General features: G+C 44.6%; 2 protein-coding genes and 1 long non-coding RNA gene across 4 annotated transcripts in view; 2 read left to right on the top strand and 1 right to left on the bottom strand.

The window, feature by feature from the left end:
• si:dkey-30c15.2 (uncharacterized protein LOC558938 homolog) overlaps window positions 1-4268 on the bottom strand; it is a 13177-nt gene extending 8909 nt beyond the window's left edge. For both annotated transcript variants that reach the window (XM_062547886.1, XM_062547887.1), the window contains exons 1-4: window positions 4130-4268; window positions 3877-3920; window positions 2336-2399; window positions 197-340 (exon numbers count right to left, since the gene is read on the bottom strand). In XM_062547886.1, the coding sequence (XP_062403870.1) occupies window positions 197-340; window positions 2336-2399; window positions 3877-3920; window positions 4130-4162 (285 nt within the window). In that variant the 5' untranslated portion in view covers window positions 4163-4268. The remainder of the gene's footprint in view (window positions 1-196; window positions 341-2335; window positions 2400-3876; window positions 3921-4129) is intronic.
• Window positions 4269-7327: 3059 nt separating this feature from the next.
• Window positions 7328-12963, top strand: LOC134094381 (ADP-ribosylation factor 4). Its single transcript, XM_062547885.1, has 6 exons — window positions 7328-7537; window positions 8140-8220; window positions 8437-8546; window positions 9248-9319; window positions 10749-10874; window positions 11766-12963. Exons 1-6 carry the CDS (start codon window positions 7471-7473, stop codon window positions 11850-11852), a joined length of 543 nt encoding a protein of 180 aa, XP_062403869.1. The 5' UTR covers window positions 7328-7470; the 3' UTR covers window positions 11853-12963.
• A 3774-nt stretch (window positions 12964-16737) lies between these two features.
• LOC134094565 (uncharacterized) lies at window positions 16738-17881 on the top strand. The gene is made up of 3 exons (XR_009940457.1): window positions 16738-16825; window positions 17035-17101; window positions 17478-17881. It is a non-coding gene; the product is annotated as an uncharacterized LOC134094565 (long non-coding RNA).
• Window positions 17882-22500: the final 4619 nt, after the last annotated feature.

Raw genomic sequence — 22500 nt, 5'->3', positions numbered from 1 at the left:
ATGTATGTGTGATGTGTGTATATGGTGCCGTACATATGTACAGTATATGTGTGCATATAGTCCTCACCAGGGAGAGCGAGAGCGCCAGCTCACACAGCAGCACGTTGGAGCGCAGCGCGGAGGACAGTGTGTACATGTATGATGTGTGTATATGTAGGGTGTATATGTATATGTGTGCATATACTGTAGTCGTCACCAGGGAGAGCGAGAGCGCCAGCTCACACAGCAGCACGTTCGAGCGCAGCGCGGAGGACAGCGGCAGCACGTTCAGCATGTTGGTGCCCAGGAGGACGGCAGACGCCAGGAAGTCCGCTGAGCCCAGCTGCACCAGAGGCTTGACCTGAGACCCAAACAACAACATCAACAACAACATCATCATCAACAACAACAACAACAACAACATTAAATATCATTCATGAAATCATGACCGACGACACCACTCAGTTACAGATCTCTCTCTCTAAGAATCCTAAAGAGGCACTGATAAGAGTACATGCTGAATATGGCGGAGGAGAGGATATGCACACGTGTACATGTGTGAGTTTACGGGTTAACCTTGTGTGTGTGTGTGTGTGTGTGTGTGTGTGTGTGTGTGTGTTTAAAGCTGCTATGTGGAGAGAGCTGTGACGCAGGTGGCTGCATTTCATTTCCTGGTGTCCGTGCTCATGGCGACCCGCCATCGTATCCCAATCCCACCCCATCTCTCTGTCACACTCACTTCCTGTTACCCTTCACTAGTGTCCTGTCTGAATTAACACAAAAAAGCTCACAAATACACAAAAAGGTACAAATAAAATGTGTGTCCACTCTTGGCTTATTCCCTACAGGAGGACTGAGCTCTGCATTAATCATTTACTATAAAGTCCTTTATCAAACCCAGACTCTACAGAGTGTAAATCTGCAGGTGCTTCCATTGCCTTAGAATGTGTAGAACTGTGCTGCTCCCACATCTGAACTGCCTTCAAGATTACAACAGCTTAGAATTCCTGCACGTGATGAGGTGGCAACAGACAGCCAGAGGTGGACTGCTCACTCAGACTCACTGACACTGAGGCAGCCAGAGCAAACTGGTCACTGATAAAGTAACCAAGACCAACACAGAGTGAGTGATCTGCAGTGTGCTTTGTGGCTGCTGAGGAGCCGGGCCTGTCAGTCTGTCCAGCCAGTAGTGGACATGCTAACCTGGACAGCACTGTAGTGGACATGCTAACCTGGACACCACTATAGCATGCTAACCTGGACACCACTATAGTGGACATGCTAACCTGGACAACACTATAGTGGACATGCTAACCTGGACAACACTATAGCATGCTAACCTGGACACCACTATAGTGGACATGCTAACCTGGACACCACTATAATGCTAATGAGGCCGGTGGTGGACATGCTAACCTTGACAGCACTATAATGGACATGCTAACCTGGACACCACTATAGTGGACATGCCAACCTGGACAACGCTATAGTGGACATGCTAACCTTGACAGGACTATAATGCTAATGGAGCCGGTAGTGGACATGCTAACCTGGACACCACTATAGTGGACATGCTAACCTTGACAGCACTATAATGCTAATGGGGCCGGTAGTGGACATGCTAACCTGGACACCACTATAATGCTAATGAGGCCGGTAGTGGACATGCTAACCTTGACAGCACTATAATGTTAATGGGGCCGGTAGTGGACATGCTAACCTTGACAGCACTATAATGTTAATGGGGCCGGTAGTGGACATGCTAACCTTGACAGCACTATAATGTTAATGGAGCCGGTAGTGGACATGCTAACCTGGACACCACTATAGTGGACATGCTAACCTTGACAGCACTATAATGCTAATGGGGCCGGTAGTGGAGATGCTAACCTGGATCTAATCTAGCTGGTGTTAGCACAGCAGTGCTGCCACTGACTATACTGTAACAGTGGATGTGTGTTCTGAGATAAAGCCCTCCAGAGATAACACACGTCCTACACTCAAGTGTGAGTGCATGGCCACAGACACATTCCATCATACATACACACACACACACACACACACACACACACACACTCACTCTCTCTCTCTCTCACACACACACACACACACACACACACACACACACACACACACACACACACACACACACACACACACACACACACACTCACTCTCTCTCTCTCACACACACACACACACACACACACACACACACACACACACACACACACACACACACACACACACACACACGCAGACACACACAGACACACACACACAAACACACACACACACACACACACACACACACACACACACACACACACACACACACACACACACTTCTACCCACCTGTTCGTTGAGGTCACGCCTCTTGATGATGGACAGAAGCACCACTGAAGCGCTTCCCACCAAACTGTAAGAAAGCAGAGAAAGCAGCGCAATAAGCACAGTTCTATAAACAGACAGTCATTGTAAAGGTACATTTCTATAAGCAGAAAAAGCCATTCTATCAGTAGGCTACATGTAGTTCTACAGTATAAGCAGAAAAAGTCATTCTATAAGTACATGTAGTTCTATAAGCAGAAAAAGCCATTCTAAGTACATGTAGTTCTATAAGCAGAAAAAGTCATTCTAAAAGTATATTTAGTTCTAAGCAGAAAAAGTCATTCTATAAGTAGGCCTACATGTAGTTCTAAGCAGAAAAAGTCATTCTAAAAGTATATTTAGTTCTAAGCAGAAAAAGTCATTCTATAAGTACATGTAGTTCTAAGCAGAAAAAGTCATTCTATAAGTACATGTAGTAAGGAGGACATAGATAGCCTACTGGAGGTGGGAGAACATATATCTATAAGGCTATATTATTTGTTATATTGATGTGGCACCAAGTACTGATATCTAGTCAAGGACTATTATAGTGTGCCAAAATGGTTGCAAAGACGCAACACATTTCACAATATTTCGGAATCGAATGGCAATATTATCTGTAAAATGTGCAGACTAACATATATTGCAAGCCAAATGGTTCTAGTTATGATTATGCTATTTGGCAGACACCTTTGTCCAAATGTCACTATAGTATAGTCAGATCTGTGCTAACTCCCACTCCTAACATAGCTTAGTTCCAAACTAATATTCAAGAATACTGAGGCAAAAATACATTGTCAAAAAGTCCTATAGTATTCCTATCAGCTTTTGGAACCAAAACCCAATAGGATTCCAATAGCAAGAATGTCGGAATCTTATATTGCCCCCCAAAAATCCAATTGACTTGTTTGATATGGGCATAGGCTGCGATTCCAAATCATCCATAATCATCTTCGATTTGGAGTGGTGGGCGACGCGCTGTCCAGCGCCGTGGTGCTGAAACGGACTGGACCTCGGACAGCCTCCGAGCCACCCTCCCCGATATTCGGAGTAAAGTTCTGGCAGTAAAGTCAATCGAGGAAAACACTGTGCCAACTTATGAAAGAACTGGGCACTTGGACAGGACCAAGGGACCTCTTACGCGCATGTGCGCTGCGATCCTCGCATGTGGGACCTGGCTTGGACAAATATTTGTATGTATGTATTTACTTTGAACAAACAGAATTCGCTGCAGAATTTCTGTTCTGCCACAACGTTTAATTTATAACGCCTTAGGACACAGAACAGTGTTATGAAACCAATATAGGTCAACAGGTCTCGGCACTTGAAATTGAAGTTGTACTGCTGGTTGGACTAGTTCCGTGGCGGTAACAGATAAGCCACGCGCGTCACACCTGGGTCTCCTTAATTTGCTTGCACAAAAAAAAAAACACTGTTTATTACTGGAAAGAGTCATTCTTGACCTTCAAAGACTCGGTGAAAGAATAGCCTTATTCAAGTTATAAGTTATAAATGCGGATACTCACCTGAAACTCAGCGTCGACAGGTACAGTCGCGACAGAGTGTCAATCTAGGAAAACAACATGGAAACTCTTAACAGCGTTGGAGTCGATTTAATGTAGCTAACCCCAATTCATTCATAAGGAATCTTCTGCAACGTTATTCCATGCAAATGAATGGCAAAGCTTTTTTCATTTGATTTAGCACAGCAACTCCAGGGTAACATAAACAAAGCGCCAGTGTCTGCCAGCTGAAGTGTTGCTTAATATTTTGCCATACCTGCCACTCTTGGAGTCCTGCGGTGGCGTTCATTGTCTGAGTTTAACCGACCCGCGGCAGATCCCCTCGGTAGTGTTCTGCTCCGGTGCAACGGTGACTGAGTAGCCCGGTGCGGACTGGTGTTTCATTAACGCACAGCCCGCCCGCCCGCCCGCCCCGCTAGCACCGTCTGGACGTTGGACGTCTAGATAGGATCACGTGCTGACTTGGGTCGCTGGTAGGCAGCAAACATGCAGACACAATGCGGGTGTGTCCTCCACAGCTGTCCCCTCCCTAACTGAGTGTGTGTGTGTGTGTGTGTGTGTGTGTGTGTGTGTGTGTGTGTGTGTGTGTGTGTGTGTGTGTGTATGTGTGTGTGTGTGTGTGTGTGTGTGTGTGTGTGTGAGTGTGGGTGTGTGTGTGTGTGGGTGTGTGTGTGTGTGTGTGTGTGTGTGTGTGTGCGTTTTTGGTTTGGGCTGTGGGCATAGGATTTCCCCCATCGCGTCACAGTGGGGGCAGGCATGGAAGTGTAGGCTCCAGTCCAGCCATCCGCAGGAATATCCTGCTTGCATTAATCTGAAGATGAAGCACCTGTAGATGGACAGAGGGAAAGAGCCTCCACACACACACAATACTCAAACACACACACACACACACACACACACACACACACACACACACAATACTCAAATACACACACACACACACACACACACACACACACACACACACACGGGAGATACACAATATGCATGGCCCATGGCCTGCTTTAGTTATTTATTCTCACAGTAATGGGGAAATGCCACTGTGCTGTCCAGGGCACTTAGAGGAAGTGTCCATCTGCTTAGTAATAATCCACCGCGTTAAGCCTCCGATTCCTGAACCTCCACATCACACTGCAGCAGTGCAGCACAACTCCTCCACTCAACACACCCTGAACCTCCACATCATACTGCAGCAGTGCAGCACAAATCCTCCACTCAACACACCCTGAACCTCCACATCTCACTGCAGCAGTGCAGCACAACTCAACACTCCCTGAACCTCCACAGCACACTGCAGCAGTGCAGCACAAATCCTCCACTCAACGCACCCTGAACCTCCACAGCAGTGCAGCAGTGCAGCACAAATCCTCCACTCAACACACCCTGAACCTCCACAGCAGTGCAGCAGTGCAGCACAAATCCTCCACTCAACGCACCCTGAACCTCCACAGCAGTGCAGCAGTGCAGCACAAATCCTCCACTCAACACACCCTGAACCTCCACAGCAGTGCAGCAGTGCAGCACAAATCCTCCACTCAACACACCCTGAACCTCCACAGCAGTGCAGCAGTGCAGCACAAATCCTCCACTCAACGCACCCTGAACCTCCACATCACAGCAGTGCAGCACAAATCCTCCACTCAACACACCCTGAACCTCCACATCACAGCAGTGCAGCACAACTCCTCCACTCAACACTCCCTGATGCTCCGGGTCAGCAGGAAACAGCTGCAGCACTGACCCCACACATGCGGAGGGAGCACGAGCGCAGCTTTAATGTCTCTACCTCTACCTACCACAGCTTTAATGTCTACCACTGTATGCCCACTATACCGGGTGGGCCAGCTTTAATGTCTACTGTATGCCCACTATACCGGGTGGGTGGGCCAGCTTTAATGTCTCTACCACTACCTACCACAGCTTTAATGTCTACTGTATGTCCACTATACCGGGTGGGCCAGCTTTAATGTCTCTACCACTACCTACCACAGCTTTAATGTCTACTGTATGTCCACTATACCGGGTGGGCCAGCTTTAATGTCTACTGTATGTCCACTATACCGGGTGGGCCAGCTTTAATGTCTCTACCACTACCTACCACAGCTTTAATGTCTACTGTATGTCCACTATACCGGGTGGGCCAGCCTTAATGTCTACTGTATGTCCACTATACCGGGTGGGCCAGCTTTAATGTCTACCACTGTATGTCCACTATACCGGGTGGGCCAGCTTTAATGTCTACTGTATGTCCACTATACCGGGTGGGCCAGCTTTAATGTCTCTACCACTACCTACCACAGCTTTAATGTCTACTGTATGTCCACTATACCGGGTGGGCCAGCTTTAATGTCTACCACTGTATGTCCACTATGTCGGTTATGTCGGTTATTATGCGGTAATGTCCCGATCCCGCCCCATCTCTCTCTCCCACTTGTTTCCTGTCTACCTCTTCACTGTCCTATACTAATAAAGGCAAAAAGGCCAAAAAATATACAAAAAAATAAATTAATTAAAAATACATTTAATGATATTGCATAGAATTGCAGTGGCAGTTTCAATTGCTAAAACACAATGCTGTAAACTCGTCTGGTTTCATCAAAAACGTATTCACAAAACCACCCACAGAGACTGCAAAATGGCTCATATATCATGCAAAATGAAGCACTGCAACCAAAACTACATATACAATAGCGTTATCAAAATCAAACTTTTGCACCAAACCATTTTTTTTGTCTAACCAACTACACACACTGTCAGGCATAATGAAAACACTTTCATGTTTATGCTTTGCCATAATACTGAAATAATTCAAATTGTAGAAAATTCTTCAGATTGTTCACATCTACAGAAATATTTGCAGATACACACGCATGCTGTTGAGACATTATTTTTTTCCCCCATCAAACAAGTCAGTGCAATATGCACAGCAGATATGTTATATCAGTGCAATATGCACAGCAGATATGTTATATCAGGCCTACTCTTCTGGATGGATGGGATTCTTGCAAAATCTGCTAGATTCCTGCTATTGATCGCCACCTGCTGGTGAAAATACAAACTTTGTCATTTCCGAAGGGAGCTCTGTGAATTATTCTAGCTGCGGAGTCAGTCCATTTGAAGAAGAAAGATGTCTAAAATATCTTATAAAATAAAATTATCTTATTCAAATTTAAATCAGCGTGTATGCCCTAATATTAAGCATGCCTTAGAAAACGTTGCTTTGTTGCAGACAACATTTCAAGAGGACTGAATATTTTGATCATAACTTTCCCCTTGCTAATTTGCGTGAAGTGGACCCAAAAACTGCTTAGTAGACAGCTATCAATTTCATTATCGAATACAAGCGCATGTTATTGCGAAAACCAGGTTGATGAATCCGTAGTAGGTTAGGACAAAACATATCCGCAGGGGGTGTCCGTAGGAGGATACCCGGTACTTAGTAGGAAATGACGCCATATCTTCCGCGGTGGCCGACAGGACGTGGCAGCACGCAAGCGCATATCAAAGGACTCCGAAAGACTACGAGTGTTTAACTGAAAAAAACTCAGATTCTGGCTAAACTTTTGACACCAACAAGTCAAATCAAGTCTTTCTGAAATGGGGCTTACAATTTCTTCACTTTTTTCCAGACTCTTCGGCAAGAAACAGATGAGGATACTCATGGGTGAGTCTCGACTAATCAGCTGGATGCTCCTGCTAACAGGCTAATCTGCGCTAACCGTGTTAGCTAGCCACTCCTAGAAGGAAATGCCGGGTGCTCAAGTTAAAGTTGCTACATGAGAAGCCAGTCGAACTGTTTTGCGTAATTTTTCGTCTGTATTTTAGCAAGAGTACGCTGTGGTTGATCGAACTGAGTGACCAGTCAGGACAACATTCTTCAGGGCGTTCATGCTGTTTAATGAGCTGTTCTTTTGCTAAATCAGCGATAGCCATCATAAGTAGCCGTGTCTGCCCTTATCTAGCTATAGCTAACGTTAGCCATACGTTGAAATTGCTGGGAAATTGGAGGGATATTGACCAAAACCTAAGTGTATTTACCTGAACTAGATGCTCTAAATAGTGTCGCACCCATTCATGCTCTATCTGAAGGACTCATGGACTTTTTCAGGGCAATCGTTTGGCTTAAATTCGGTGGTGTATCTATCTAGCGATGGCTAACAAGTTAGCTCGTTTGCCACCCAGACGAAAGTCCAACTTGTATGGATGTAACAGTGGAATCCGTTGTATCATCATTTGACTGATTTGGTGATCACTTCTCTTTCGCAGTGGGTTTGGACGCCGCCGGTAAAACTACCATTTTGTACAAATTGAAACTCGGGGAGATTGTCACCACTATTCCTACTATTGGTAAGTTTTATAACTCTCACTCGATGTGACGAAGTGCATCTCAACAGTTCATCCTGTTGTGGATAACAACATATGCTTAGCGCTCACGAGTCGTTGTGAGTTAAGTCAACTGCTAAGGGTCGCCCCTCGCCATGAGCGGACACTTATTGGACCTTGCCTTGCATGTCTTGTGACTCCAGAAATATGTGATTGTTTGGCGTGTCTCTCTGCGAACAGGCTTTAACGTAGAGACCGTCGAATACAAAAACATCTGCTTCACTGTGTGGGACGTCGGCGGCCAGGACAAGATCAGACCTCTGTGGAGACACTACTTCCAAAACACACAGGTACCATGCAGGGCCAGCAGCCTACGATTTAGCTGATCATTTGTATCATCACCAAATGTTCATTAATTTAAACATATGCCTCAATGACTTGTGTATCAGACATGCTACTGATTACATGTATGAATGTGTATTTCAAAAAACACCTGTGCTTGGGAAGCAAGGGCCATATCTATATAATCACGCATGCTTATACTATACCTATGCTTGATGCAGTAGGTTCAAATGATGCCTCAAATTAAATGATCAAATGCTCTGTGCCTTGACGTGATGTGTTATAGGAGCCTCACCTTTGCTACGATTGTATGTGATGGCTGATTGTTTGTGATGGCTGATTGTTTGTGATGGCTGATTGGATGTGATGGCTGATTGGATGTGAAGGCTGATTGGATGTGATGGCTGATTGGATGTGATGGCTGATTGTTTGTGATGGCTGATTGTGTGTGATGATTGTTTGTGATGGCTGATTGGATGTGATGGCTGATTGTTTGTGATGGATGATTGGATGTGATGGCTGATTGCATGTGTTGTGCTGCTATTGTGAGTGTAGAGGTATCTGTGTTGTGTTGTTGTGTTGTTGTGTTGTTGTGTTGTTGTGTTGTTGTGTTGTTGTGTTGTGTTGTTGTGTTGTTGTGTTGTGCTGTTGTGAGTGTAGAGGTATCTGTGGAGGTATCTGTGCCTGACTGGTCTGATCTCATGTCCAGGGTCTCATCTTTGTGGTGGACAGCAACGACCGAGAGAGAGTAGCCGAGTCTGCAGAGGAGCTCGCCAAAATGGTAAGGACCCAACAGAGGGAGTGTGTGTGTGTGTGTGTGTGGGGGGGGGGGGGGGGGGGGGGGGGGGTGGTGATGAGATGCATTAGTGTTCTAGACACTCCATTCTGATCAGTAGGAACACTACACACCACAGAGGATCAGTAGGAACACTACACACTCCATTCTGATCAGTACGAACACTACACACCACAGAGGATCAGTAGTAACACTACACACTCCATTCTGATCAGTAGGAACACTACACACTCCATTCTGATCAGTAGGAACACTACACACTCCATTCTGATCAGTACGAACACTACACACCACAGAGGATCAGTAGTAACACTACACACTCCATTCTGATCAGTAGGAACACTACACACTCCATTCTGATCAGTAGGAACACTACACACTCCATTCTGATCAGTACGAACACTACACACCACAGAGGATCAGTAGTAACACTACACACTCCATTCTGATCAGTAGGAACACTACACACTCCATTCTGATCAGTAGGAACACTACACACTCCATTCTGATCAGTAGGAACACTACACACTCCATTCTGATCAGTAGGAACACTACACACTCCATTCTGATCAGTAGGAACACTACACACTCCATTCTGATCAGTACGAACACTACACACCACAGAGGATCAGTAGTAACACTACACACTCCATTCTGATCAGTAGGAACACTACACACTCCATTCTGATCAGTAGGAACACTACACACTCCATTCTGATCAGTAGTAACACTACACACTCCATTCTGATCAGTAGTAACACTACACACTCCATTCTGATCAGTAGGAACACTACACACTCCATTCTGATCAGTACGAACACTACACACCACAGAGGATCAGTAGTAACACTACACACTCCATTCTGATCAGTAGGAACACTACACACTCCATTCTGATCAGTAGGAACACTACACACTCCATTCTGATCAGTAGGAACACTACACACTCCATTCTGATCAGTAGGAACACTACACACTCCATTCTGATCAGTAGGAACACTACACACTCCATTCTGATCAGTAGGAACACTACACACCACAGAGAATCAGTAGGAACACTACACACTCCATTCTGATCAGTACGAACACTACACACCACAGAGGATCAGTAGGAACACTACACACTCCATTCTGATCAGTAGGAACACTACACACCACAGAGGATCAGTAGGAACACTACACACTCCATTCTGATCAGTAGGAACACTACACACTCCGTTCCGATCAGTAGGAACACTACACACTCCATGCTGATCAGCCTGGATCAGTCCGTCTGTATGCATCTAGCACTGAGCTCTGTGTGTGTCGGTCAATGTGCTATGGGTTGTTGCGCTGAGGTGTGTGTGACTGAGATAGCATCTGGTAAGTTGTGCTGATGATGATGGTGTGTGTGTGTGTGTGTGTGTGTGTGTAGCTGCAAGAGGATGAGTTGAGGGACGCAGTTCTCCTGGTGTTTGCCAACAAGCAGGACCTTCCCAACGCCATGGCCGTCAGCGAACTCACAGACAAGCTGGGACTGCAGAGCCTACGCAGCAGAACGGTATGCATGCTTCACATACGCACAGGGACCCATACACATGCTTTACATACGCAGAGGGACACGTACACAAGCTTTACATACGCACAGGGACACGTACACACGCTTACATACGCAGGGGGACATGTACACACGCTTTACATATGCAGAGGGACACGTACACACGCTTTACATACGCAGAGGGACACACATAGAATGGTGCCCAGGCACACGTATAGAAAAGGGATGCACGATAATATCGGCCTTCTAGCCTATTCCAGTTGCCTATGACACTTCTATGTTTATATATAAAATATTACTTAATGTTCCATATTTTAAATAATTTCAATGTTTTCCGTTAGTGAATGTCTGTTTCTAAACTGATACAGGGTTGAATCACAATAAAGATTTGAATGTCCCATCATGTCCCGTATAACAATCAGAGCTGTATATTGGCATCGGCGTCGGAGTCAGCCAAAGTTAGCTGACAAATATCGCCATATCGGCCAAAGTTAGCTGATAAATATCGCCATATCGGCCAAAATCGTGCATCCCTAGTAAATAATTGTGCACATGCATTACATACGCCCTGGCACACGTAAACAATGCAATAAACATGCAGTTCATAAGAGCTGGTACGCATATAGTCTGAGATATACATATCCTTATGTATCATAACCTCTACGTATGGATCAGTATACTGATCAGCGCAATGATACACACACACACACACACACACACACACACTCACACACTCCCACTAAAGCATTGTGCCACATGCTGGTTGGGTGAGGTGTGTAACCTGGTCTCTCTGTGCCACATGCTGGTTGGGTGAGGTGTGTAACCTGGTCTCTCTGTGCCACATGCTGGTTGGGTGAGGTGTGTAACCTGGTCTCTCTGTTCCTGTGCCCGCAGTGGTACGTCCAGGCCACCTGTGCCACGCAGGGCACCGGACTCTACGAGGGACTGGACTGGCTGTCCAACGAACTCTCCAAACACTAGAGCCCGCGCTGGGACCAGGAGAGGAAGAATGGAGAGGAGGGAGGGAGAGAAAGAGAGAGAGAGAGAGGGGGGGAGAGAGACTTCCAATCAAGGGACTTGTTGTGGCCTCTCTCTCCCTGCATCTGAAGGAGTGTGATCGGACGACGGCGTCATCATGAACGAAATCTGCACCTGTTTTTCTTTTTTCTTCTTTGTTTTTTTTTTCTTTTTTTTCTACTTCCTTTGTCCCCTGTTTAACTGTCCTCCTTTCTTTTAAAAACACCTCATTTTCTATGACTGTAAAAATAGCGCTTTACGAATCACATGGGGCTTTTATGTCATTGCTTTGAGGTTGTCAGAGTGGAGCATTGTGGGTAATGAAGTCTTTTCCTGATGGCCTGGTATTCTCATCCAGTGAATTTGGTCTGTCATGGAGTCTGTTTAAAAACTTTGGGATGTTGGCTCTCCATAGCATGACTCCCCCCCCCCCCCCCCCCCCCCCCCCCTTAACATGACGCTCTGGGCACTCTAGCCAGAGCCTGTGCCCCTCACTGCTACCCCCGCCACACCCGTCCCCCCCCACCCCAGACCCCCCTCTGCTGCTATCTCAGAGGAAGGAGGGTAGCATCTGAGCTGCACCTTTCCAGTCTTGTGTGTGTGTGTGTGTGTGTGTGTGTGAGTGTGTCTGTCTGTCTGCCAGTGTTTCCTGCTGCTGTGTGCTTGAGTGTGTTTTGACTGAACTCATCAAAGACGTGGAGAGCCCCTTCCTCCTCCTCCTCCTCCTCCTCTGCACTCTGAGGTTCTAGAACCGAGCAGCTGCCTGAGACGCTCTGAGCCCCCGTACTCCCCCCCCCCCCCCCCGCGCCCTTCCCCAGGACCAGCAGGGCGGCGCCGCTGCCACAGGAAGAGACGCTGAGGTGTCTCAGGGCCAAGGCGATGCAATAACCCGGCCCCGCCCCCAGCCACGCCCCCAGCCCCACCCCCGGCCCTGGTGTGTCTGTGCTTTCGGTTGCTTAAGCAGGCGGTAACCAGCTCAAGTGCCTGGCTTATCTTGGTATCATTTTTAATTGTGGTTTTATTCGTTTTCTGCCCTGTCACTTATACATTTCTCAGTAAAAATGTGTAGCCACTGCTCGACATGTCTGCTGTTATTTTCACTGGGGCGGGAGCTTCGCTCTCAGGGGGCAAGTGCTGGGCCTATCATTGCACACTAGTCTAGAACTCAAACTCATCAGACTCTGCTACAGAACTTAGAACTGGGACTTGGAACTCTGCTACAGAACATAGAACTGGGACTCGGACTCGGAACTCCATGGGAGAGTGCAGGAGTGGAGTGGGGCCATAGATATATAGGTAACACTTTACCCGACGGGTTCATTCATAACACATTCATAACAGCTGTCATGAACTGCACATGAAGCATTCATGACTGATTCATGAAACATGACTCAACATTTATACCATCACTTTTCTGAATGTGGAAGACGAAAACGACGAAAACTTGTCAAAATAAAAGTCCAACAATCTAGTAATCCATATACAGGGTATTATGAATCCTCTTCAGTGTTTGTAAACATCTTATATTTTATGAAGTCTACTTCAAATGTCACTTTACTATACGAGTTGTGTATAGTAAGTATTCATCACACTGGGAAGTGACCTTCTGACCATCTGTGGACCTCTGAATGGTTGGACATTCCTGTTTTATATCTATATATACAGTCATTGGTGTAGACAATTATGCATTCTTGTTAGGCCTACTATCATAAAATAAACAGACAAACAAAAAACTAAATTCTCCTGCTGGCTAAAACAAAAGAGACAGCAATGCTGCTTTGCGATTATTGGACTTTTATTTTGACAAGTTTTTGATGTCTTGTCTTCCACATTCATGACAGGGTTGGTATGAATGTTGAGTCATGTTTCATGAAACAGTCATGAATGCTTCATGTGCTGTTCATGACAGCTGTTATGAATGTGTTATGAACGAACCCGTCAAGTAAAGTGTTACCGAGGGTCTGCAATCACACAGTCCAGGCTACTGGAGGGTGTGGCCAAGAATTTACACAAACTGTGATATGCTCTTTTAAGATCACCGTAATGCAGTGTGTCTGGAAGGGCTAGTTTGATAGAGGGGCGTGGTGCATTTGTAAACCTAATAACCGGACAACAGAGGAGCCAGAGAGATGGAGATGGAATGATGTACAGTATGAAATGTGATCTACAGTTTGAGCTGGGCTTCTGTGGAAATGCGCCAGTGTCCAATGGGAAGGCCTCTCTGGGTCCAATGGGACAGCCCCTCTTTGCTGAAAGGGAATACGAAATAGAAAAAATCACATTCCAACAGTACAATGAGTACAGTTTCCACTTGTTAGACATAGCAAATGACGTAGGAGTGGAAGAAATAGGGAGGGAAAGTAATCTCATCGCCACCTGGTGGTTGCGTTCCTAGAGGCTAGCAGGAGTGGATGAGATTTTCTTTTAGAAAAAATATATCTCGGCCCACGATCGGAAGTTAGTTAAATGCCTTCAATATGCTATCCATGTAGGTCAGCTCTATTGCTTCTAGTGGTCATACTTTATTTTTTAGGATCAGTTTAATTGTTTTGAGTTTGTTTGTAACATGGTGATAACGAACTACAGTAGCTAGCTACAGTAGCATTTGACGTCACCAGTTTGGGCGCTCCATCTCCAACTGATCAAAACGGCAATTTGCTTAACTTGCTTATCATATTTTTGTAATAACAGAGAGCGATGTAAACCGCGTGGTAATTACCTTTATGTTGGGATAACTTGTGTTGTGCTCCTACTCACACAAGAGCTGGCAGTAAGTGTGATTGTCTACTAACTAACCAACTAGCTAACAGGCTAATAAACAAACCATGCTAGGTGAGTAACGTCGTCGAAGGGTGTCACGTCACTTGAAGTTGTAGTCCATTTATGAAATGAAACGAGCAATTACGTTTTTTTTAAATAAGGCGAAATAGGGTCTGATATTTTCACAGTTAGTAGATTATTACAGTATGCCGACTGAAAAATATTTTTGAAAAGTCCGTCTATGGGACTTTACATTGGAGCTGCTCTTCGATAGGAACGCAACCACTTGGGGCGCTGGTTTTCATTTTCCCTCCCTATCAGAATGCACCGGAAGAGAAATTTCTTTAGAAAAAGGACAACTAGTGTTTGCAGTGCAAGAGGCAGATTCAAATACACACAGATAATGTTTCTGTTTGGGGCAAAACAAGACAAGAATGGAAAATAACACTGTGCGCTTCTGAGTAAATAAACCAGCGTTGTGTACGCTTCTTACAATATCAATAAATAGACCTTTTCTGCTAGCCTAGAAATCTAGACGCCCCTAGCGGCAGCAAATCTAATTTGCTGCCCGGGTCAGTCTAGCAACTCTATGGGTGACTCTCATGCAGCGTTTATATGTTCTCCCTCGCTCGGGCCTCGATCCTCACTGATTTACATAAAGAAAGAGAAGACAGAGAGGGTTAAAGCGGAATGATAGATCTTTGGAGAAGAAGATAGACTATCCCATTGTTCCCCCCCATCATTCTTTATGTAGATCAGTGAGGATCGAGGCCCGAGGAGCGAGGGAGGACGTATAAACGCTGCATGAGAGGCACCTTCTGTAGAGTGCTGGGTGAGAGCTGGGTGAGTGCTGGGTGAGTGCTGGGTGAGCCGCTGCTCATCTGTGCGGTTCTGGTCCGGCTCTTGGTTCCTGACCACGTTTGGTCCTTTTCCTGATGGCTTCGTGAGCAGTGTCTTATGCAGCCCTGCACAGTATCCAGCTATTGTGCTCCACTTGAACCAGCGCCTTCACATTGATTTGATTATCCCCAGAAAGACTCTTTTATTGTTTAATTAATCATTTATTGAGATGAAAACGTCAACCAATCAGACGGTGGTATGTTGATGTAAACACCTTTTAAATAGAAATATCGAACTATGACACTGCAAGTGTTTTATTATTGTGTAGGCAGATATAGGCCTATGACCGATGTGTGAGACCTACAGTATGCTGTGCCTGACAGAGAGAGAGCCAACATGGGCACCCAACATCTGCCCTCTGTAAATCAGCAGAGAGAGAGAGAGGCACGAAACTAGGCCTACAGATATTTTTTACGGACCTTGGTCAGTAATGAACATTGACAAAGTATGTCCACAAGGGGGAACACTTTCACCAATGATGATGATGATGGCCACCTCTGCTTGTAGGCTAAAGGCTATATATAATAAATCACCTGCTGCCATTACAGATTTTAACTCCGTGGCTTTGCTGCATTTCTCAGATGAAAATCTGAACACTTATGTGCATCATAACAGTTATTTCTCCCAATCAATCCTTAACAAACAGCAAATGCTTTAGGCTAGTGGCCTGTATCTGTGCAAATTGCGGGGTTTTCCTTTTTCTTATGACATTTTCAATTGCTGATGTCTTGTTGGTCAAAATGCATTATACTGGTTCCATGCAGAATAGGCCATATTTCATCGTCTCAGTCATTACAGATCTGTTGATCTAGTTGTAGGCCTAGGTGTTTTCACATGTTTTAGCCTACTGTAAATTTGTCTTTTGTCAATGCTACACCCTTGTTTTTTTTGGCCTTGCCATAAGAAGTGTAACATTGAACCCTTCAGTCCCCTACACATTGTAATGTGTAGGCTAATGTTGTGGTTTCTGCTGCCTTGTTCATTTTACATTAGTAAACAGTCATAGCCTACTGACAACATGGCAACTTAAGGCAATAGGCCTACGAGAAATGCACCAAAGCGACGGAGAAAAACTCGTGAACTTGTGAAGGTGCTGGTGTAATGTAAAGTAGCCAACTATCTCAGTCTTTATTGTTGTTTATCGGACTACGCCCACCCCCCTTCTGAGGAAATGAAACTAACTTGCGGAGGTGGAGTCTTCCGCGGGCATAAAAACAACTCGTCGTTATAGTCAGGTCCTTTCTATCCTGCAGATTCGTCTGCCCGAAGGATCTTGGGTGAGTAGGCCAAGCCAACTTTTTATTTCAATTTTTACATATTACAAGTAGGCTAACTGTAAAAAAAAAAGTAGCTTCAACGCGCAACGCGCAACATCTTCCCTTCATAATTTACGTTTGAGTGAAATGCGTTATTTCCTATGAGTATTGTGCAGAAGCCAGATTTCTCGGTGGGAAAATACCTAAACTTCAGTGTATTTCTCAAACAGGGCGGTGGAGATGCTCTTCGCGTTGAAGACGCCACAAAGCCTCAAGCTGTTTGCTTGCTCTCTTTATGTGAGTGTACCGAAGTCTCTCATATTCTCCTGCTATAACTTAGACTTAGCCTACAGTGTACCAGATATCCAGCATAGCAACATCTGATGTATTCTATAATAATACACATTTGCTTGTAAAAAATATATGTATTTAAACATGACTAGCAGTCAGTTACTGCTATAAGAGCTCCATACCCTTTATTAACGTATCCAGTGTGCTGTCAACATTTATGGAATTACAACTATGTTGTTGCCTGTTCTTGAAGTACTGTGTTAGCTGACTCACTGTGCCCAGTGTGTGAATACACACACACACACACACACACACACACACACACACACACACACACACACACACTGCTGTCAGTTGGCTGATGGGCATTTGTGTTTCTCAGGATGTGGAGTGGAGTATGGCGTGAAACCCTTACTGCCAAGGGTAGGGCACTGGGACCCTGTGCCCTCAGCCCCGGTGATGTCGGCGCGGGATCTTGATTGGTCGAGGTCCCCTGCGGGCCCCAGGTCTGGAGACGCGGGTCTCTAGTGAGCAGCACCAGGCCGTCGATTCTTCGACCGCCAACGATGCATCAGACACAAGAAGCAACCAAAAACAAACAAAAGCCACCAAACAAAACTTCTCTTTCCCCCTTTTCCCTGGTGGCTTCTGGTTGTCTGTTGCTTGGTTGGTGGGTCGAGGGATGGACCTACTGGTAAAAAATTCAACCCAGATTTCATATGTGCTGTGCGCTCGCTTTCCTTATCAGAAAATCAATAAAAAAAATGGCAAAAGCTGGAACTGAAACCTTTCTGTGTGTAGTTTGTGAACTCTCTTCAAATCAAACCATCAGTTACAGTACTCTCTCCCAGAATATAACAGTCTATCAGAGCCAGACTAGTTCAAGCTCAAGTTCAAATGTACATTCATTGCATTATCATGTACATTTATTGTATATTATGTACATTATTTGCATTTATTTACATGATCAAACACAAAAGCCATTCAATGTGCTTTGTATTTTACACATATGACACAAGATTAAATACATACAAAGCCAAAATGATATTCATTTTAATATATATATATATAGCCCGTGTACAATAAAACATAAATGAAATAGACTAATCCATTAGTTCTGTATCTCTGACAAATTTCTGCCAGAGCTCAAAAATGCAAGTCAGGCCAAGTGATTCTGATGGGAGGTGGTTTGCAAGCAAATGTCTAATCTACCTACTGTATCAGTCTTAGCCTCCCATCACTGGCTCCTGGTCTATTTCAGGATCCAATTTAAGATCCTGCTCATGTTTTTTAGAGCTCAAAATGGTCTACATCACCTCATACAGCCCCATTCAGCCCCCAGGTCTCAGATCTGCCAGCAGAGACCCTCTCCAGTCTCCACATACCCGCTCTTGGCTATGGCAAAAGGGCAACAGAGCTAATGTGTACATGCATCTGCATATGGATTTTTTTTTTTATTCATTTATTATATTTCATTTTTCTTTCTGGCTTGAAAACAGCACTTAATAAAGTTACCCTTTTACTCTGATTTCAGCTGTTCAACACGTAGACACCGATGAACTGAATAAACATATCATCACTACTCAACAGATGTGTTCAACAGAGCTAAGCTATTAGATTAAGTAAGATTCCAGATGTCAAATAAAAGCATTTCTCTTTGACTTTATTACAATGCAGAGGGATGACAAGGTCAGGAACAGAACAGTCTGTGAGGTTTCTAGAACACTCTGTGTGTTCTGCGAAGCTTCTAGAACAGTCTTTGTGTTCTGTGAGGTTTCTAGAACAGTCTGTGATTTCCTAGCTGTCTGGCAGTTTCTATCTGTCTGCTTCCTGGATTCTCTTTGTGGTTTACTGAGAAATGAAACTAGGGAGGTACAACTCAGCACCACCCAGCACAACACAGACTCAAACGAAATACACACAATACAAACTCACAACACAGATTCACACAGACCGCACAAGACGAGGCTACTAGTATATTATATTTTAATACTTATTTTGACTAAATTGGCCCATTTTTCAGTTTATAATAGCAAACTTGTCAGTACATTTAATTTTGTACTACAGCTGTACTGAGAACTGTACTGTAAGTAAGCTAGTGGAGATAAACTTTTAGAACACGTTTCAGTTCATGATAGTACATTTAAATATCCTCAGTGGACTATAAGTTTAAGTTATAGTTTCCTGCCCGGGAGGGTGGAGTTGTGGAGGGTGGAGTACTGAGAAAAGAAACCTGAACACACACACACACACACACACACACACACACACACACACCGCTGAACAGGTCGAATTGGCATGTTAAGTGGCATAAAATACGTATCTGTAGGTATTACGTTGTGCGATATCATGCCGAGGCCAGGTCAACACAGGTCAGCCAACAGGTCAAATCTGGTAAACAGCAGGCCATAGGCCAAAACAACACCCAGACATAGACCTCCTTATGATAAGCACTCAGATGGCATCACATTGTCCTTCCTTGTGCCTTTGGAAGATAATAACTTTGATCACCATTCAGTTATAGCTAAATTATTGCGCCAGGATTTCAGTAGCAGTATAAATAGCAACCTATGCCCATGATAGGATATAGATAAGAAGATAAAATAAAACAACAATACACAACAATCTTGAAGAAACGCTAGAAGGTGAGCTGACTAGAATGTGGCCTCCTAGTGTGTCATTTAAGCTGATCTGTGGTGATTTGGAGGTGGGGAGGAAGGAGAGCTTGTAGAAGTGCTTTTGGACCTGGTGGCACTACTGTACCTCTCCTTGAGGGTGACACTTCATGTTCGGAATATTGTGCGCCCAGTTCTACTTTCTGAAAGATAGATTGAAAGGACAGGTGTTCCGTTTTACTGATCACCTTCATAGCAGGTTTCTAGCCTGGCTAGCGCCTACCACTTCTCAATGAGACGTGGTCTGGCAACCAAACGTTCATTTACTTGTATTTGAAAAAATGCCCAGATCCGTTCATTGGGCGCCACGGATGTCTATCAAATGCGTCTGTGCAGCTCATCATCGTCTGGCTTTCCCCCCTGTTCTGTGATTGATCCCCTATCTCTGGCAAAAATTAGGTCGGTAGTTTCCAGACTGCCTTAGTAGCGTGAATGAAATTGCGCTCGAGGCAGCATGGGAACACCCAGGCTAGCAGGTTTCACTGGTTTCACTAGTTTTTGTACTGGACAGTGAAAGTGCTGAACCAGGCTGCCACTCCATATCTGATCAGACTTGCTAACACTGCATTATAAAATAGTGTATGTATCTAGCTAACACGGCATTATAAAATATAGTATCATGATCTTTGTACTCACACCGAACACCGAACAGGAGGAGGAGTCTGCTGCTGCTGCAGGGTTCATAAGGGTGGAGATGCTGCTGATCGCTCCTTCTCCTGCGGACGACTCCAATGAAAGACTTAAGGTAGGTGCACTGGTGCGTCACCACTCCTCTCTCCTCTCCGCTCCTCTATCCTCTCTTCTCCGCTCCTCTATCCTCTCTTCTCTCCTCTCTTCTCCGCTCCTCTATCCTCTCTTCTCTCCTCTCTTCTCCGCTCCTCTATCTTCTCTTCTCTCCTCTCTCCTGAGGAGGAGTCCAGGTAGGTGGACTGCGTGCTTCTCTTCTCAGATCCCCCTCTCTCCTCATCTATCACTCATATTAGGGTGAGGGTAAGAATTAGAGTTAGATGTGGCAGACACCAGGTATTCAACTTAAATCAATACTGCCTTTCAAAATATTGCATTTGTGAAACAACTGAACTGTTTCGTGGAGAAGCTGGACATGGTAGTTTAGAGGTTCTGTCCTTGATTCCAGTTGATATTTGAGTTCAACAACCCTGACTACCCTCCTGTGCGCTGTGTTGATAGCTGGGAGATATGGCTCTCTTTAAGCTCCTTTGGTCATTTCCTGCCTGTGGAGTGAGAACTGACATCTGACAGCAATCAAATGTCGCTGTCAATCAATCAGATGTCGTATAATAAATACAAAACATACAATACAATAAATACATGTACTAATTCACACAAATGATGCTGTAAAATCAACATAAGCACAAACATCTGTCAGAATTGTAATAATACACACAAATGATGCTGTAAGTAAACATAAATGCAAACAGCTGTCAGAACTGTGAGATGTGTGTTTTGATGGTTGATGATGTCCTCTCATTCTCTCCTCAGGGAGGCTGCGGACGACTCTCTGCTATAGTGGATGGTCTCTATGGCAACCTTCCTGTTGAAATCTTGTGAGTGTTTGACACATGAAGCTCAGAATATTGAACATTTAAAAATTAAAATTGTTTCAAGTACAACATGATTACTCACAGAAGCACGGTCTACACTCCTAAAAACCCAATAAAAATAGAAAAATGTGCAACAATAATCTTTTCTGTTGTATTCTTTCTTAAACAGATCTAAGAAACTAAATGTGCAACATAGCACTGCATGCCATAAATTCAAAACAACTATTCAAAATTGTGCCTACATTGATTACTGGCTTGCAGTGTGTGTGTGTGAGAGAGAGCGAGAGAGAGAATGTGTGTATGTGTGTCTCCAATGGTAGAGTACAGTATCTTGTAGTTTCCATATTGACATGTGAGAGCTAAAGTCAGTAATAATATTTAATATAACCTGTTTCATAGTTGGCCCAGCGGTATGATTGTTATGCTTGAGTGTAACGTTAAGAGCATGTTTGGCTAGCTGTCCGTGGTGAAGCGGAGATCGCGTTACAGTTTTTGCCTATTGCTTACACACTAAAATCAAATGCTTACACCAAAGCCTCAATACCTCAACCTCTTGTATTATACTTTACACACAGTGTAACCATAGCTTAAACACATTCTCTGCTTTGCACATTGTTTGCAATTCTGCAAAACACTTTTTGCGAAACACTACACACGTTTTCTTACATAAGACACTTTGTGCAAAAACAAAATCCCCTGGTATCACTGGGAAAACACTTTGTTCAAAATGTAAAACTCATCTGGCAATTGTAGGCACTTACTTATACACCTGAAAACACGTGCACAGAAAACAGAGCACCAATCGGTCTGAACCTTAACACTACAAATAGGCCTCCAGTAAGCCATTTTGAGAACTTTGCAAGCATGGAGACAATTCATATATCAAAAGTTGTAAACCTGCCCGCTTACAGCCCCTAAATGCAATTGAGGAAATAGTTCTGCATGGTGGTGGAAAGTAAATGATCGCCAACCACACGCCTGCATACCTCTTCTGCAGGCAATGTGGCAAGAGGCATGTGGAGACATTGGGGATCAATCCCCCCCATTGTATGTGTGTATGATATTGCACCCCCCCACCCCAGCCCCCACCACATACACACCACATACACACTCACATGCATACACACACACACACACACACTCACACGCACATGTGCACACACACAGA

The sequence above is a fragment of the Sardina pilchardus genome, chromosome 10, assembly GCF_963854185.1.
Source record: "Sardina pilchardus chromosome 10, fSarPil1.1, whole genome shotgun sequence".
NCBI classification, from domain to species: Eukaryota; Metazoa; Chordata; class Actinopteri; order Clupeiformes; family Clupeidae; genus Sardina; species Sardina pilchardus.
This window is presented reverse-complemented; position numbering and strand designations above follow the sequence as displayed.